Raw genomic sequence first — 16,986 nt, forward strand, 5'->3', positions numbered from 1 at the left:
CATCCATAGTGTGAAATCAGATATTTATCGGGGCACAGTATGAAGAAATATTTACAGTATATAAGCATGATTGTCAAAGATATTTATTATTTACACAACCTGTAAATATATTTATAGTGCAATCTTATGCATGTTTACTCAGAAGCAAGTCCCAATGGATTCAATGGGACTTACTCAAACAGGGAAGCATGCACAGGACTACAACCTCAAGTGATAAGGAACTTCATGCACCCAACCCAAAATTCAGAATTATGCCACTTTAAGCTGTTTTGCAACTGTTTCATACTTGTTTTATAGTTATTGGGTTTTAAATGGCTTTATTTCTTGTTGTGTGCTGCCTTGGTTTCCAACCCTACCTCACAAGGTTGTTGGAAAGATTCCATATGCACACCCACAGGAGATGTAAAAATACATACACCCCATATAATAGTTTATTGTCAAAACCAGTTGGTCATTGCAGAACTTTAAAAAAATAAATAAATCAGTATTAGTTTCCTACAAAATAAAAGCAGTGACACCTAGATAACCCTTCCTAACTGCTTTAAAAACAGGATTGGATGGGGAAAGAAAGATTTGCAACACAAACACAATTCTTTGCTATGTTCACGCAAAAGTCCCATTCATTTACAGCACAATCCTAACCATGTCTACTCAAAAGTAAGTCCTACTGAATTCAATGGGATTTACTCCAGGTATGTGGGATTACATTGCAACTTCTCTCCCAGAAAAGCAAGTATAGGATTAAAGCTTCATATTGGGAAGGTTTTCAAAACAGGCTATAAATTAGACAAATAAACTGCCCTCTTCAACAGCCCAGGAAAATTTAAACAAGTTGCATGTACATTTCTTTTAAATTTCTGTTCAAAAATTATTTGAAAGATAAAATGTATAATATGCTATTTTTGCAAGTAATTTAAAAAGTCTGCATGTACACTTTTATTATAATCATAACTGAAACTTTACAGGAAACAATTGCCTACCAAGATCCTGCTGTGATATTTTTGGTTCTACATCTCCTGACCTGCACACAGACAGAAAAGGACTTTGTTACTGCTGAAAACTATAAACTGGGAAAAGAGAACAGTTTTCTGGCTGTGCAATGGGTTCTAGCTATTGTCTGGAGGTCGCCAAACCCCTTGTCAATCACAACCCTGACTTCACTTATTGGCTACAAAACTGAAAGGGCAGGGTTAGAGCAGCCAGCTATGAACTCATTTAACAGAAGTTGCTGGGGGGATGGCTGACATTTTGGTGTATATCTCTTGAACCAGATCATCTAGAAACTTAATTTTTTTAAAATGAAAGCTGAGTCCAGAGATTGGGGTGGCTCACCTGGAGACCCAGGGAGGACCCCAAAAATCTGGAGTCTCCAGGCAAAAAAAGGAGACCTGGCAACCCTATCTCCGCTTTAATTCCAAAATGTATTCCTTTGAATAATGGAAGCTGAGGCAACAGCTGAGGAGTGCTTGGTAAAAATACTACTTAATTTATGCCATTTTGCAGCACTTTGTTGCATTTCTACATGCTTCCTTTTTGCATTTCTTTTAGCGCTTGACACTGTGTGCACACCTCACTTGAGTCTCCTAGGCTGTTTGGCTACAGACTTAATCTCTTGAGACTCAGATCTGATCTCAGACATAAATCCATTCCTTCCTGCCTCTCATATACAGGAAGAGTGGGCATGCAGCTGCTTATTTTCATTATTATATACCACTCTTGAATTCCAGTAAATCCTTCCCTATTTGCCTCTAGTGCTGCCTATTTATTAAGGGAGCTCGGGCAAGACCAACTTGCACTGGGGTGGGGAGTTACATACACACTGGACCATTCCATAATCAGTATATTAAGAAAAAAGGAGGGCTTGGCAAAGGATTCAAAGAATGCAATAAATAAGAATCCAAGTAGAAGAAGTAGAAGAAAGTTTGCTAACTCACTCCTCCTCTTATTTTATTTATTTATTTATTTAATTTAATTTATATACCGCCCTAAGCCCAAGGGCTCTCTGGATGGTGTACATAATAATAAAACAATCAGAGAATATATAAATACAATAATACTTTGACTTCAAAAGTGCTCTCTCCCTTGACTTGATTCTAACCAACAGAGATGACTTGGTGGATGAAGCGGCAGTTATGAGAACTCTGGGGAAAAGTGACCACGCTATACTACAGTTCTTGATATTAAAGGAAGCAAAAGCTGACATGTACCCTGGACTTCAGGAAAGCTGATTTTAATAAACTCAGAACAATGATAAGGTTCTGTGGCAAGTGACCCTAATGGGAAGATTGGGGGGGGAGTTTCAAAAAGAGGAAATTCTGAAGGCACAATGGCAAACAATTCCGACAAGGAAAAAAGGGGGAAGACAGCAGAAGAAGCCAATGTGGCTTCACAAAAAGCTTAGGGATGACCTGAAAACAAAAAAGGACACATACAGGAAGTGGAAGGAAGGCCAGGCCACAAAGAAAGAGTACAGACAGGTAGCAGGGAATGGAAGGGATGGTGTCAGGAAGGCTAAACCTGGGAATGAGCTGAGGCTAGTGAGAGATGCCAAAAAAGCAACACAAAAGCTTTCTTCAGGTACATCCATTGTAAAAGACAGAGAAAGGAAATAGTGGTGCAGCTACACAATGAGGATGGCAAAATGATAGCAGATGACAAAGAAAAGGCAGAAGTGCTCAATTCCTACTTTGGCTCAGTCTTCTCCCCAAAAAGGGTCTATGACCCTCTGGGGAAATGTGAAATCGAAAGGGCAGGATTGCAGCCTGAGATTGATACTTTTCACTTTGAACGAGTTCAAATCTGCAGGGCCTGATAAACTGTATTCTAGAGTACTGAAGGCACTGGTGGAAGAACTCTCAGAACCGCTGTCTATTATCGTTGCGAGATTGTGGACGAAGGGCTGGATGACTGGAGGAGGGCTAATGTTTTCCCTGTCTTCAAAAAAGGGCAGAAAGGAGGAACCTGGGAACTACAGACCAGTCAGCCTGATATCTTTTTGTACACCGCCCAGAGAGCCTCCGGGCTTAGGGCGGTATATAAATTAAATTAAATAAATTAAATAAATAAATATCGATCCCTGGAAAAATTCTGGAGCAGATTATGAAGTGGTCAGTCTGTAAGCACGTTGAAAACAATGCTTACTGGAAGCCAACATGGGTTTATCAAGAACAAATCCTGCCAGACTAATCTTACCTCATTTTTTTAATCAGGTAACCTCCCTGGTAGACTGTGGGAATGCAGTGGACATAATATAGCTCGACTTCAGCAAAGCTTTTGACAAAGTGCCCCATGATATTCTGACTAGCAAGATAGCTAAATGTTGGCTGGATGGAACAACTATCAGGTGGATCCACAGTTGGCTCCAGAATCATATCAAAGAGTGCTTATCAATGGTTCCTTCTCAAACTAAGGAAAGGTAACAAGCGGGGTACCACAGGGCTTGGTCCTGGGCCCAGTGCTCTTCAACATTTTTATTAATGATTTGGATGGGGAGGTACAGGGAATGCTTATCAAATTTGCAGATGATACAAAATTGGGAGGAGTAGCTAATACCTTGGAAGACAGACACAAAATTCAAAGGGATCTTGACAGGCTGGAGCACTGGACTGAAAACAGAATGAAATTTAACAAGGGTAAGTGCAAACTTCTACACGTAGGAAAAAGAAAACAAATGTACAGTTGTCAGATGGGGCATACTTGGCTTAGCAATACTACATGCAAGAAGGATCTTGGGATTGTTGTTGATCACAAGCTGAATATGAGCCAACAGTGGGATGTGGCTGCAAAAAAGGCAAATGCTATATTAGGCTGCATTCACAGAAGTATAGTTTCCAAAATATATGAGGTATTGGTTCCCCTCTATTTGGCATTGGTTAGGTCTCATCTTCAGTACTGCATCCAGTTCTGGACACCACACTTTAAGAAGAATGCAGAGAAACTGGAACAGGTTTAGAGGAGGGCAACGAGGATGATCAGGGGACTAGAAACAAAGCCCTCTGAGGAGAGACTGAAAGAACTGGGCATGTTTAGCCTGGAGAAGAGAAGACTGAGGGGAGATATGATACCACTCTTCAAGTATTTGAACGATTGCCACACAGAAGAGGGTCAGGATCTCTTCTTGATCATTCCAGTGTGCAGGACACTGAATAATGGGCTGAAGTTACAGGAAGATTTCAGCTGAACATTAGGAAAATGTTCTGACTGTTAGAGTGGTAGGACAATTGAACCAATTACATAGGGAGGTGGTGGGCTCTCCAACACTGGAGGCATTCACGAGGCAGCTGGACAGCTCCTGTCGAGTATGCATTGAGCAGGGGGTTGGACTCCATGGCCTTATAGGCCCCTTCCAACTCTATGTTCCTCTGATTCACTATGTATGTAACAAGGCTCTCACACACATATGCTATTCCCCTCTAGCATAAGGATGTGTAATAATACAAACCCCTGGGTGCATGAGCAATCTGACTGCTGCTTTCTCAGATGCCTTTTGGCAAAATCAAGTGGGCTGTTAATATCACACAAGTTTTCATCACATTTAATATCCAAGAACCAAGACACCCTGAAGCGCTATAGACTCTGCTAAGAGCTAAAAAAGAGACAACAATGGCAGCTTTACTTCTACAAGTAACAAACTGCAAGGTGGTTTGTTACAGACATTGCCTCTATTTGCTTAAAAGACAAATCCCCTTCTACCATCCATCCTGAGCACTTCAAGGGGCAGGAAATTCATCAGCATGATATGCAGTTAATTTATATTCTCTAAGGCAGTGGTTCCCAACCTTCATGAGCACGGGACCCCCTTTATAAGCTGAAATTTTTTTGTGACCCCCTCCCCCCAGGGAGGCAGGGGGAAAGCAGCCTTTCTTTGCAGGCTTGCTTCTTTTTGCTTCACAAAAAGCCCTCTCCTCTCATTCTAAGTAAGGGTGTTGCCAGTAGCGGCAGTGCAAGGAGATGAGAATCAGTGATAGTAATCCCCTCTTCTTCCTGTTAGCTCCACCCGCAGCCTCCTTTGGCATCTGCCATGTATTTTATAGGCAGATGCTTGCCCTTAGTGCGCCTGAAAGACGCTCTGGCGCTTCAGCAAAAGGCCTCCCCTCTCGTTTGGAGCAAGGGGAAGGTGTCATCTGCAGCAGCAGTGGAAAGCAGACAGTGTAGAAGGAGTGAAGACTTTTTTTAAAAAATTAATAAATAATTCATTTCTTTACTGTTCACGGCCCCCTCTGGATTACTTTGCGGCCCCCCTGGGGGTCCCGGCCCCCAGGTTGGGAACCGCTGTCCTAGGGTTCCTCACCCACTGCTCCCCTCGACCCTCTCAATGTGTGTGTGGGATTCATAGGTCCCTGAACACACACTCTTTGTGTTCCCATGGTGTCAGGGCCAGGATGAGACTCAGGAACCAGACCAGAGGTTGTAAGTAATTCGTGTTTTATTAGGGTAATGTCCAAACAAAGACTGCGTCTTCTCATGAATCAATACAGGGATACAGGTCCTGCGGCATTGGGAGAAAGTTGACAGAGCAAGGGGCTGCTTCCTGCCTGTTCTTTAAGAAGGGGCCAAACGGGCGCGCAACCTTTCGCTCCTCCTTAACTGCCCCTCAGGTACTTCCCGCCTTCCCCCCCTTCTCTCCTGTCTTTTCAGCTGTCTGCGTGTGCACGGTGAGGGGGGAAGCATCACCCCCTCCTCTTCTGAAGTTTCCGATTCCACTATGGGGGATAGGGGAGGAGCTGATGGTAAACTGTCTCTCCGCTTTTCTGCTGTGATCAGCCCTCCCTCTTGCTCTGAGCTGCTGAAAAGGGGGGGCGTGGGAATGTCCAGGGAGGATTCTGAAACTCCAGAGCTCTCAGGCTCCCCGTTGCTAGGCGACCCTATCACTGGCATTTCCTCTGTTTCGTCTTCACTCCAAAGGGGGGAAGTTCCTCCCCCTTCCCTCTGCCATCCATCTGAATCCTCTTCTGCCAACTCCCCGGGACCCCCGGGACCCCAGCTCTGCCTCTCGACACCATCCCCCCTCCCAAGCTGTGCCTCCCTCCCCCTGTCTGGCTTGGGACAGTGGGGAAAACGTTGGTGGAAAAGTTTTACCAAATCTGGAGCATGCACATCAGCTGCATCTTCCCATGATCTGTCAGCCACTCCATAGCCTTTCCAGTGAATTAAGTACTGCAGCTTGTGGCGTCTGATCCTGGAATCTAAGATTTCCCCCACTTCAAACTCAAGCTGCTCATTTACCAGGAGTGGAGCTCCGGGAGGCTCCTCCGGCCGCAACTCACTGGGAGGGGCAGCTTTCGTTAAGAGGGATCGATGAAACACAGGATGTATTTTAAATGTGTCGGGTAGCTTCAGTCGGTACGCCACGGGATTAATTTGAGTTTCTATTTCGAAAGGACCCACCCTCTTGTCTTGTAATTTTCTACATTTGCCCGGCATCTGGAGGAAGCGGGTGGACAGCCATACCTGGTCTCCCGGTTGAAGGGGGGGGGCTCCTTCCTGTGCAGGTCAGCAACTCGCTTGTACTCCGTTTTGGCTTCGTTTAACTGCTGTTTCAGTGTCTGTTGCGCCGCTTGCAATTCTTTAAGGAAGTCCTCAGCTGCCGGTACCAGCATTCCTTCTGAGCTGCTTGGAAAGACTTTAGGATGGAATCCATAATTAGCGAAGAATGGGGTTTGTTGAGTGCTGGAGTGTAAAGAATTGTTGTAGGCGAACTCTGCAAAATGCAAATATGATACCCAGTCAGTCTGTTGATAGGACACATAACTTCATAAATATCTTTCCAAAACGGCGTTCAAGCGTTCCGTCTGCCCATCTGTCTGGGGGTGATGGGCGGAGGAGAGTTTTAATTCCGTCTGCAACTGTTTCCACATTGCTCTCCAAAATTTGGCTGTGAACTGAGTTCCTCGGTCTGAGACTACGCTGTTTGGCAATCCATGCAGCCGGTAGACTTCTTTGATGAATAACTTGGCCGTTTCCTTAGCCTCTAAGGCCCCTGCACAAGGAAGAAAATGCACCATTTTGGTAAGTAGATCTACCACTACTAAGATGGCTGTCATTCCTTGGGATTTGGGTAGATCAGTTATAAAATCCATGGAGAGGTCCTTCCAGGGTTCGTGTGGGACAGGTAACGGTTGTAACAGTCCTGCTGGTTTTCCTGTTTGTGTTTTTGTCCGCAGACAGACAGAGCAGGATTTTACATGGCTTTCAATATCCCGACGCATGTTAGGCCACCAGAAGTCCTTGGCCACGTTCTGAATGGTCTTGTAAATCCCAAAGTGTCCCGCTGTGATGGAATCATGGCACTGGCGTAGGATTCTGAGCCTTAATTCCCCTTCTGGCACATATCTGGCTGTTTTGAACCATAATAGTCCATTTCTCCAGTGAAAGGTTACTTCTGAGTCTTGACCTTGTCCCGTCTCCTGTCGATATTTTAGCATGTCTGCATCTTCTTGTTGTGCCTTTTTGAGTTCCTCTTCCCATGAAGGCTGGCATGATCCCAACATTAATTTCTCTGGCGGGATCACGTACTGAGGCTGGTCCTCGAATTCACTTTCTTTGTATTGTGGCTGTCTGGATAAGGCATCCGCTCTCTGGTTTTTGGCTTGGGCATGGTAAGTAATCTTGAAGTTAAACCTAGTGAAGAACTGGGACCATCTTATCTGTCTCTGGTTCAGTTTTCTGGCTGTTTGGAGGCTTTCAAGATTCTTGTGGTCGGAGCGCACTTCGATCTGATGAGAGGCCCCCTCTAGGTATTGTCTCCAGTTTTCAAAAGAGTCCTTGATGGCCAGCAGTTCCTTCTCCCATATTGTGTAGTTCTTCTCTGCAGGCTTTAACTTCCGAGAGAAGTACGCACAGGGGTGCAGCTCCTTCCCTTCTTGGTCTAATTGCAGAAGGACCCCCCCGATGGCAAAATCAGAAGCATCTGCTTCCACGACGAAAGGGCGGGTCGGGTCAGCAAAGCACAGAATGGGCTCGGAAGTGAACCTTCTCTTCAGCTCCTCAAAGGCCTTGGTGGCATTCTCTGTCCATTGGAACTTCTTCTTTCCCCTTAAGCAGTCAGTCAGAGGAGCTGTTAATTTGGAAAATCCTGGAATGAACTTTCTGTAATAGTTGGCAAACCCTAGAAACCGTTGTACATCCTTCTTGGTATTAGGCAGGCCCCAGTCCAATATACAGCTTACTTTCCCTGGGTCCATCTCCACTCCTTCCGCTGAGATTCGATACCCAAGGAAGTCCAAAGACTGGAGGTCAAATCCACATTTCTCTAACTTGGCATACAAGTGATTCTCTCTCAGTCTCTTCAGCACTGTTTTCACATGCTGATCATGGTCTTCCTGGTTGTTTGAGAACACCAGGATATCATCTAAGTAACAGATTACATACGTGTCCAACAGGTCTCTAAACACGTCGTTCATGAACTTTTGAAAAACTCCTGAGCTTCCACAAAGTCCGAACGGCATGACCAGGTACTCAAACTGCCCATAAGCGGTCAAGAATCCCGTTTTCCATTCGTCTCCCTCCTTCATTCTGATCAGATTGTACGCTCCCCTCAAATCCAGCTTTGTGAAGATTTTTGCAGAGCGCAGTCGATCCAGCAACTCTGAGATCAGGGGCAGCAGGTAGCTGTTAGGGATGGTGATTTGGTTCAATGCACGATAGTCGTTACAAGGTCTGAGTTCCCCCCTTCTTCTTCACAAACAATAGTGGTGCTCCAGCAGGGGACTGTGAGGGGCGTATGAATCCTCGCCTCAGGTTTTTATCCAGGAATTCCTTCAGGGCCTCCCTCTCAATCTCTGTGAGAGAGTAGATTCTCCCCGATGGAATGCTGGCTCCTAGCACGAGATCAATCGCACAGTCGTAAGGGTGGTGGGGGGGTAAAGTCTCTGCCTCTTTTTCATCAAATACATCTTTGAATTCTTCATACTTCGGCGGCAGGGTCACTTGCTCGATCTCTTGCACTGCCCCCGCTAAGGTGTTCTTGATTCCTTCAGGTTGACAGTTCTCCTGGCAATACTGTGAGGTGAACCACACCACCGCCTCCTTCCAACTTATTTTGGGTTCATGCTTTGCTAGCCAGGGCATTCCCAGAATCACCTCAAAGTTCGAGAGATCTGACACATATAGCGAAATGAACTCATCATGCCCAGAGATTTGAAGTTTCACTTCCTCCGTGGCTTGTGTCACCCCTCCTGACTTCAGGGGTCTCCCATCGATGGTCTCCACGGCTAGGGGAGCGTTCAGTTTCCACCGGGAAATTCCATGACGCTTGACTAGTTTTGCATCAATAAAATTTGTGGAGGCTCCACTGTCAATTAAGGCCGTGGAATTGAACACAACTCCTCTGGAAGTTGTAATCCAAATAGGCAAGACCAACACCCCTTTTGAGGGAGGTTGGATCGTTGGGGGGCCTTTATACAACGCTGCCCCCAGTCCACCGGCCTGCACGTGGACTGGGTGTTCTAGTTTCCCGACAGCTCGACTTTCCCCCCTTTTAGTCCACAGTCTCTGGCCACATGGCCCGGCTTTGAACAATAAAAGCATAAACGTTCCCGGCGGCGTCTTTCCTTTTCCTCTTCCGACAGTCTTGGCCTAGCCCCTCCCTGTCCCTCAGTTGCACTACCTGCCATCCCTGCAGTGGGAAGGGTCTTGCTGCGGGATGCCGAGGCTGAGTATCTCGGGACCTCCTGCTTCCTTTCCAGGCGCCTTCCTTCCATCCGGTGATCTATCTGTAGGCATAGCCGGATGAGCCCTGGTAGGTCAGCGGGGGAGGGAGGTCCTGGCCAGGTCATCCAGGATTTCAGCATTTAATCCACTCTGGTACATAAACATCAGGGCGGCTTCATTGTAACCAGTTTCCTGGGACAGGATTTTAAAAGCGTTAGTGTACTCGGAAACAGTCCCTTTAGCTTGCTTCAGAGCGCCTAGCTGCCGCGCTACTGTTTCAGCTCTTTGCGGGTCTTGGAACATCTCGGTCATCTCCTGTATAAATCCTCTGTACCTTCTCAAGACAGTATCCTTTCTCACGAGATACGGAGTCACCCATTTTGCAGCTTCCCCCTCCAGGAGGCTAATCACGAAGGCTACTTTAGCCCCATTGTCTGGAAATTCCGTGTGCCTGACCTCCAGATATAACTCACATTGAGCCACGAAAGTTGCCAACTGATCACTTTGTCCCGCGTATTTTGAAGGCAGTCCAATGGGGACCTTTACTGCGGCAGCTGGAGGGGCTGTTCGTATCTGGTCTATCGTGGCCTTCAAGGTTTGATTATCCGTCTTCAGCGCCTGGACTGCTGCTAGCAGGGCTTGAACATCCGTCTGCAAATCAGCTACCTTAGTCCTCAAGAGTTTCACTTCTTCCGTCTCAGAAGTGGGGTTCGTTCCCCCCGCTGCTCCCTTTGACATCTTGTCCCAGTCAAGTGAAGAGAGCGTTGAGGGTGATTTAGGTGGCTCTGTCAAGCTGTCAGGCCCAGGATGAGACTCAGGAACCAGACCAGAGGTTGTAAGTAATTCGTGTTTTATTAGGGTAATGTCCAAACAAAGACTGCGTCTTCTCATGAATCAATACAGGGAAACAGGTCCTGCGGCATTGGGAGAAAGTTGACAGAGCAAGGGGCTGCTTCCCGCCTGTTCTTTAAGAAGGGGCCAAACGGGCGCGCAACCTTTCGCTCCTCCTTAACTGCCCCTCAGGTACTGCCCGCCTTCCCCCCCTTCTCTTCTGTCTTTTCAGCTGTCTGCGTGTGCACGGTGAGGGGGGAAGCATCACCCCCTCCTCTTCTGAAGTTTCCGATTCCACTATGGGGGATAGGGAAGGGACTGATGGTAAACTGTCTCTCCGCTTTTCTGCTGTGATCAGCCCTCCCTCTTGCTCTGAGCTGCTGAAAAGGGGGGGCGTGGGAATGTCCAGGGAGGATTCTGAAACTCCAGAGCTCTCAGGCTCCCTGTTGCTAGGCGACCCTATCACTGGCATTTCCTCTGTTTCGTCTTCACTCCAAAGGGGGGAAGTTCCTCCCCCTTCCCTCTGCCATCCATCTGAATCCTCTTCTGCCAACTCCCCGGGCCCCCTGGGCCCCCAGCTCTGCCTCTCGACACATGGGAAGCCATGCACACCTACCTGGGTGCAGAGCCCCATTCACAGTCTGCTCCATTCAGAGGACACTAATGAGGAGCAGAAAAAGCAGAGGGTCACTCCATATGCAGCCCTACCCTCAACTCCCTCACGGTTCAGTCCACCCACAGCATCCCACCAAGTAATCCTACCCACGCACGGCACCCACCCATCCATGGGCTTTCCTTCCTTACAGCAGGGCAATGCTTTTGAGTGTGAATTTTTATCATCCCTCCCAGACTTTTCCTTGGCCTTTCCCAGGAAATGTCAGCACTGAAGTCCCTTGCTCTTTCTTTCTGTAAATATTCTTGTCCATGTCAACACCTGTTCCAATCTTCATTCCCCCCCCCCCAAAATGGCAAGGTTTGCCCTCCCAGTCTGCATGTTCACACAGACAATCCCAAACTGCAGGGAGCGCACAGTTGTTTACTGATTAGAGGGATGGATTAGGCCTGGGGAAACCCAAACTAGCCCTTTGACCTAACAAATTCCAAGCCCCCAAGGAAACTAATCCAATAAACTACAAAAATAGATGTGCAGGTAGAAAGGCATCAGGCGCATGGGGGCTTCCTAGTGTATTGTACAGAATGTTACATGTATCATTCAGATCCAGTTCCCCACCTTTGGTGATCCATAAGAGGACCTCTTCTTTCATTCCATGACAGTTAAGCTTATTCAGCTCATTCTTAGATCTTGCAAAGCCCCTTGCATAGCACACTGCAAGACCTGACAATCAGCTAATAGTACTTTGCTCAGGGCTTTGCAGAGGGTATCTGCAACCCTGCTTGTGGCTGAGCTACACCTGATGTCATATACAGTGCCTTGCAAAAGTAGTCAGACCCCTGACCAATGCTCTCATATAACTGAATTACAAATGGTATATTTTAATGTTGTTCTGTATGCTATTTTATTTTGAAACACTGAAACTCAAAATCAATTACTGTAAGGTGACATTGGTTTTATGTTGGGAAATGTCTGTAAGAAACATAAAAAAATGAAACATGTTGCTTACATAAGTATTCAACTCCTGTGCTGTGGAAGCTCCCAGTTTACACAGATGAAAGACATTGTCCTATCGAGGACACAGTTAGCTTACCATTGGCCTCCACCTGTGAACCATTAAAGCTGCTGTCACATTGTCAGGATAAAAACCTGACTGTTGAAGGTTCATTGGTCAGGCTGTGGATATGAAGGACAATAAAAACCAAAGAGCTTTCCACAGAAGTGATAATGTATTTGTTTGTTTGTTTATTTATTATTTGATTTATATCCCGTCCTTCCTCCCAGCAGGACCCCAGGGCAGCAAACAAAAGCACTTTGTTGTTGTTATGTGCCTTCAAGTCGATTACGACTTATGGCAACCCTATGAATCAGTGACCTCCAAAAGCATCTGTCATGAACCAGATCTTGTAAGTTCAGGTCTGTGGCTTCCTTTATGGAATCAATCCATCTCTTGTTTGGCCTTCCTCTTTTTCCACTCCCTTCTGTTTTTCCCAGCATTATTGTCTTCTCTAATGAATCATGTCTTCTCATGATGTGTCCAAAGTATGATAACCTCAGTTCCATCATTTTAGCTTCTAGTGACAGTTCTGGTTTAATTTGTTCCAACACTCAATTATTTGTCTTTTTTGCAGTCCATGGTATGCACAAAGCTCTCCTCCAACACCAAATTTCAAAGAAGTTGATTTTTCTCTTATCTGCTTTTTTCACTGTCCAACTTTCACATCCATACATAGAGATCAGAAATACCATGGTCTGAATGATCCTGACTTTAGTGTTCAGTGATACATCTTTGCATTTGAGGACCTTTTCTAGTTCTCTCATAGCGGCCCTTCCCATTCCTAGCCTTCTTCTGATTTCTTGTCTATTGTCTCCATTTTGGTTAATGACTGTGCCGAGGTATTGATAATTCTTGACAAGTTCAAAAAAAACCCTTTAAACATCATAAACACATACTTGAAAATACATTAAAACAAAACATCTTTAAAACATTTTTTAGAAAAGCATTCAATACTTTTTTTAAAAAAAAAGTTAAAAACATTGGTGTTTTTTTTTTAAGTTTTAAAAACATATTAAAAAGCAATTCCAGCACAGATGCAGACTGGGATAAGGTCTCAACTTAAAAGGCTTGTTGAAAGAGGAAGGTAATAATGTAATACAAATTCACAGATTAGGAACAGGGTACAAAATAATATCCAAGTGTTTGGATATCCCAGTGAGCACAGTTGGATCAATAATCAGGAAGTGGAAGCTGCATCACACCACCCAGGCACTGCCAAGAAAAGGCTGTCCCTCAAAACTCAGCACTCGAACAAGAAGGAGACTTGTGAGAGAACAATCCCTTTTGAAGGAGCTACAGAGTTCAGTGGCTGGGAGTGGAGTAATGGTGCACCAGTCAACCACATGAAGAGCTCTGCATAACACTGGCCTGTATGGGAGGGTGGCAAGTAAGAAGCCATTACTCAAAAAGTACCATCTGAAATCATGTCTGGAGTTTGCCAGAAAGGCATGAGAGTGCCCCAGCTACGATGTGGGAAAAGGTTTTGTGGTCAGATGAGACCAAGATAGAGCTTTTTGGCCAAAGCAAAGTGCTGTGTGTGGTGCAAACCTAACACTGCCCATGCCTCAAGACACACCATTCCTACAGTGAAGTATGGTGGTAGCAGCATCATGCTGTGGGGATGCTTCTCATTGGCAGGGACTGGGCATCTTGTTAAAATCAAAGGAAGAATGGATGGAGCAAAATACAGGGAAATACTGCAAGAGAACCTGCTTTAGTCCATTAAAAAACTGAAGCTTGGGAGGAAATTCCCTTTTCAGCAGGACAGTGATCCCAAGCACAAGGCCAAAGCAACATTGAAGTGGCTCAAGAACAAAAAGGTGAATGTCCTACAGTGGCCCAGTCAAAGTCCTGATCTCAGTCCCATTGACAATCTGTGGTGCTCTTTGAAAATTGCAGTCCACAAGCAACGTCCAACCAACCTGAACGACGTAATCTGCCAAGAAGAATGGGCCAAAATCCTTCCAACACTGTACCTACCCCAAAAGACTTAAAGCTATTATTGCAGAGAAAGGTGGCTCTACCAAATATTAATGTGTGGGAGTTGAATACTTATGCATAGAACATGTTTCAGTTTTTTATGTTTCTTACAAACATTTCCCAACATAAAACCAGTGCCACCTACAATAACTCCCGATGAATGCAATTATGCCTTGGTAAGTGCCTGTTCTAAGCTATACATAGTAGCGGTGAGGGCAGCAAAAAAGAGCTATTTTGCTGCCACCATCAAGTCATCACTTTCCCGCCCAACGGAGCTTTTTAGAATTGTACGAGGGCTTTTACACTCTGGCCCTCGGGACATTATAGATTCCTCTGTAGCCCGCTGTGACGAGTTCACTGGGCACTTCCAAGATAAGATCGCATGCATTCGCCGGGACTTAGACTCCACTATTATAGCAGTTGGACCTAATGAAGCGTCCAGAGCACGGTCTTGTCCTTATTTCTTGGATGAATTTCAGTCTGTAAAGCTTGAGGATGTTGACAAGATCCTTGGAATGGTGCGGGCGACCACGTCTGTGCTGGACCCTTGCCCCTCTTGGCTGGTGAAAGCTGGCAGGACCGGAACCGCCGTCTGGGCCAAGGAGGTGATAAATGCCTCTTTAAGAGAGGGAGTGGTCCCTGACTGCCTAAAAGAGGCAGTGGTGAGACCACTCCTGAAGAAAGCCTCCTTGGACCCAGATAATTTGAACAACTATAGACCTGTGGCGAATGTTCCGTTCCTGGGCAAGGTGCTGGAGCGGGTGGTTGCCGGCCAGCTCCAGGGGCTCTTGGATGACACTGATTATCTTGATCCATTTCAATCCGGTTTTAGGCCCGGTTTTGGTACTGAAACAGCCTTGGTCACCCTGTATGATGACCTTTGTCGGGAGAGGGACAGGGGGAGTGTGACCCTGTTGATTCTCCTTGATCTCTCAGCTGCTTTTGACACCATCGACCATGGTATCCTTCTGGGAAGACTCACGGAGTTGGGAGTTGGGGGTACTGCCTGGCAGTGGCTCCGCTCCTACTTGGTGGGTCGTCACCAGAGGGTAGTGCTTGGGGAACATTACTCGACACCCTGGACTCTCCATTGTGGAGTCCCACAGGGATCGGTACTGTCCCCCATGCTTTTTAACATCTACATGAAGCCGCTGGGTGCGGTCATCAGGAGTTTTGGGGTGCGTTGTCATCAGTATGCTGATGACACGCAACTCTATTTCTCCTTTTCATCCTCCTCAGGTGAGGCTGTTAACATACTAAACCGTTGCCTGGCCGCGATAATGGACTGGATGAGAGCGAACAAACTGAAGCTCAATCCAGACAAGACTGAGACGATGTTGGTGAGTGCTTCCCCTGCCCAGATGGTGGATGTTCATCCTGTTCTCGATGGGGTTACACTCCCCTTGAAGGAACAGGTTCGTAGCTTGGGAGTTCTTTTCGATCCTTCCTTGTCACTGGAGGCCCAGGTGGCCTCGGTGGCACGGAATGCTTTCTACCATCTTCGTTTGGTAGCCCAGCTACGTCCCTATCTGGACGGTGATGACCTCACCTCTGTTGTTCATGCTCTGGTAACTTCTAGATTGGACTACTGCAATGCGCTCTACGTTGGGCTGCCCTTGAAGATAATTCGGAAACTACAGCTAGTCCAGAATGCAGCGGCCAGACTGTTGACGCGGACCAGAAGGTCCGCTCATATAACACCTGTTCTGGCTAGTCTGCACTGGCTCCCTATTTGTTTCCGGGCTAGATTCAAAGAGCTGGTTTTGACCTATAAAGCCTTACACGGCATGGGACCGCAATACCTGGTGGAACGCCTCTCCCAATATGAACCTACCCATTCACTGCGCTCAACATCTAAGGCCCTCCTCCGAGTGCCATCTCATCGAGAAGCTCGGAGGGTGGTGACTAGATCTAGGGCCTTTTCGGTGGTGGCCCCCGAATCGTGGAATAGTATTTCTGATGAGGTGCGCCTGGCGCCGACGCTGCTATCCTTTCGGCGTCAGGTGAAAACCTTTTTATTCTCCCAGGCATTTTAAAGTGTATTTTAATCTGTTTTTAAAGTGTATTTTAACTGTACTTTTAGTGTTGTATTATGATGCTGTCTGTTTTTGTTGTTATTTGTTTGTTTTTGGTTTTTGACTTTTTTATATTTATTGTAGTTATATATTGTGTTGTTTTTATCTCTTATGTACACCGCCCAGAGAGCCGTCAGGCTTAGGGCGGTATATAAATGAAATAAAATAAATAAATAAATAAATAAATTGATTTTGAGTTTCAGTGTTTCAAAATCAGAGCTTGGAAAAGTTACTTTTTTGAACTACAGCTCCCATCAGCCTAATCCAGTGGCCATGTTGCCTAGGGCTGATGGGAGTTGTAGTTCAAAAAAGTAACTTTTCCCAGCTCTGTTCAAAATAAAATATCATCCAAAATGAAATTACAATGTACCATTTGTAATTCAGTAATATGAGAGAGCATTGGTCAAGGGTCTGATTACTTTTGCAAGGCACTGTATATATAAGTATAGGGAAGGAGATCATGGCTTCACCAAAATGGCCACACAGGCTAAATGGGAAGGCCTGGCAGGCCTAATTAGGCCCACAAGCTGGAAGTTGCCCACCCCTGTGGCTAAGAAACAGGAAGCAGAGTAGAAGCTCTCCCAATGGAGGGATGTAGAAAGTGGAATCCTCTAAGGATCAGTATTGGGACCTGTGTTTTTTAACTTGTTAATAAATAATCTTCATCTAGAGCTAGCAGTGAGCAGTAAGGTAGCCAAGTTTGCTGATGATACCAAATTGTTGAGGGTGGTTAAAACAAAAAGGGATTGTTAAGAGTTCTAAAAGGATCTCTCCAAGGT

At 45.8% G+C, this 16,986-nt stretch overlaps 1 protein-coding gene across 6 annotated transcripts in view; it reads right to left on the reverse strand.

Moving 5' to 3' along the window:
- PCDH1 (protocadherin 1) overlaps positions 1–16,986 on the reverse strand; it is a 163,941-nt gene that overhangs the window by 7,488 nt on the left and 139,467 nt on the right. The window contains exon 5 of one of the 6 annotated variants that reach the window (XM_061585730.1): positions 11,099–11,142. The exons of the other annotated variants lie outside the window; for them this stretch is intronic. Coding sequence (XP_061441714.1) covers positions 11,117–11,142 — 26 coding nt within the window. The 3' untranslated portion in view covers positions 11,099–11,116. The remainder of the gene's footprint in view (positions 1–11,098; positions 11,143–16,986) is intronic. 6 annotated transcript variants of the gene reach the window in all.

This window comes from Rhineura floridana, chromosome 1 (genome assembly GCF_030035675.1).
Source record: "Rhineura floridana isolate rRhiFlo1 chromosome 1, rRhiFlo1.hap2, whole genome shotgun sequence".
NCBI classification, from domain to species: Eukaryota; Metazoa; Chordata; class Lepidosauria; order Squamata; family Rhineuridae; genus Rhineura; species Rhineura floridana.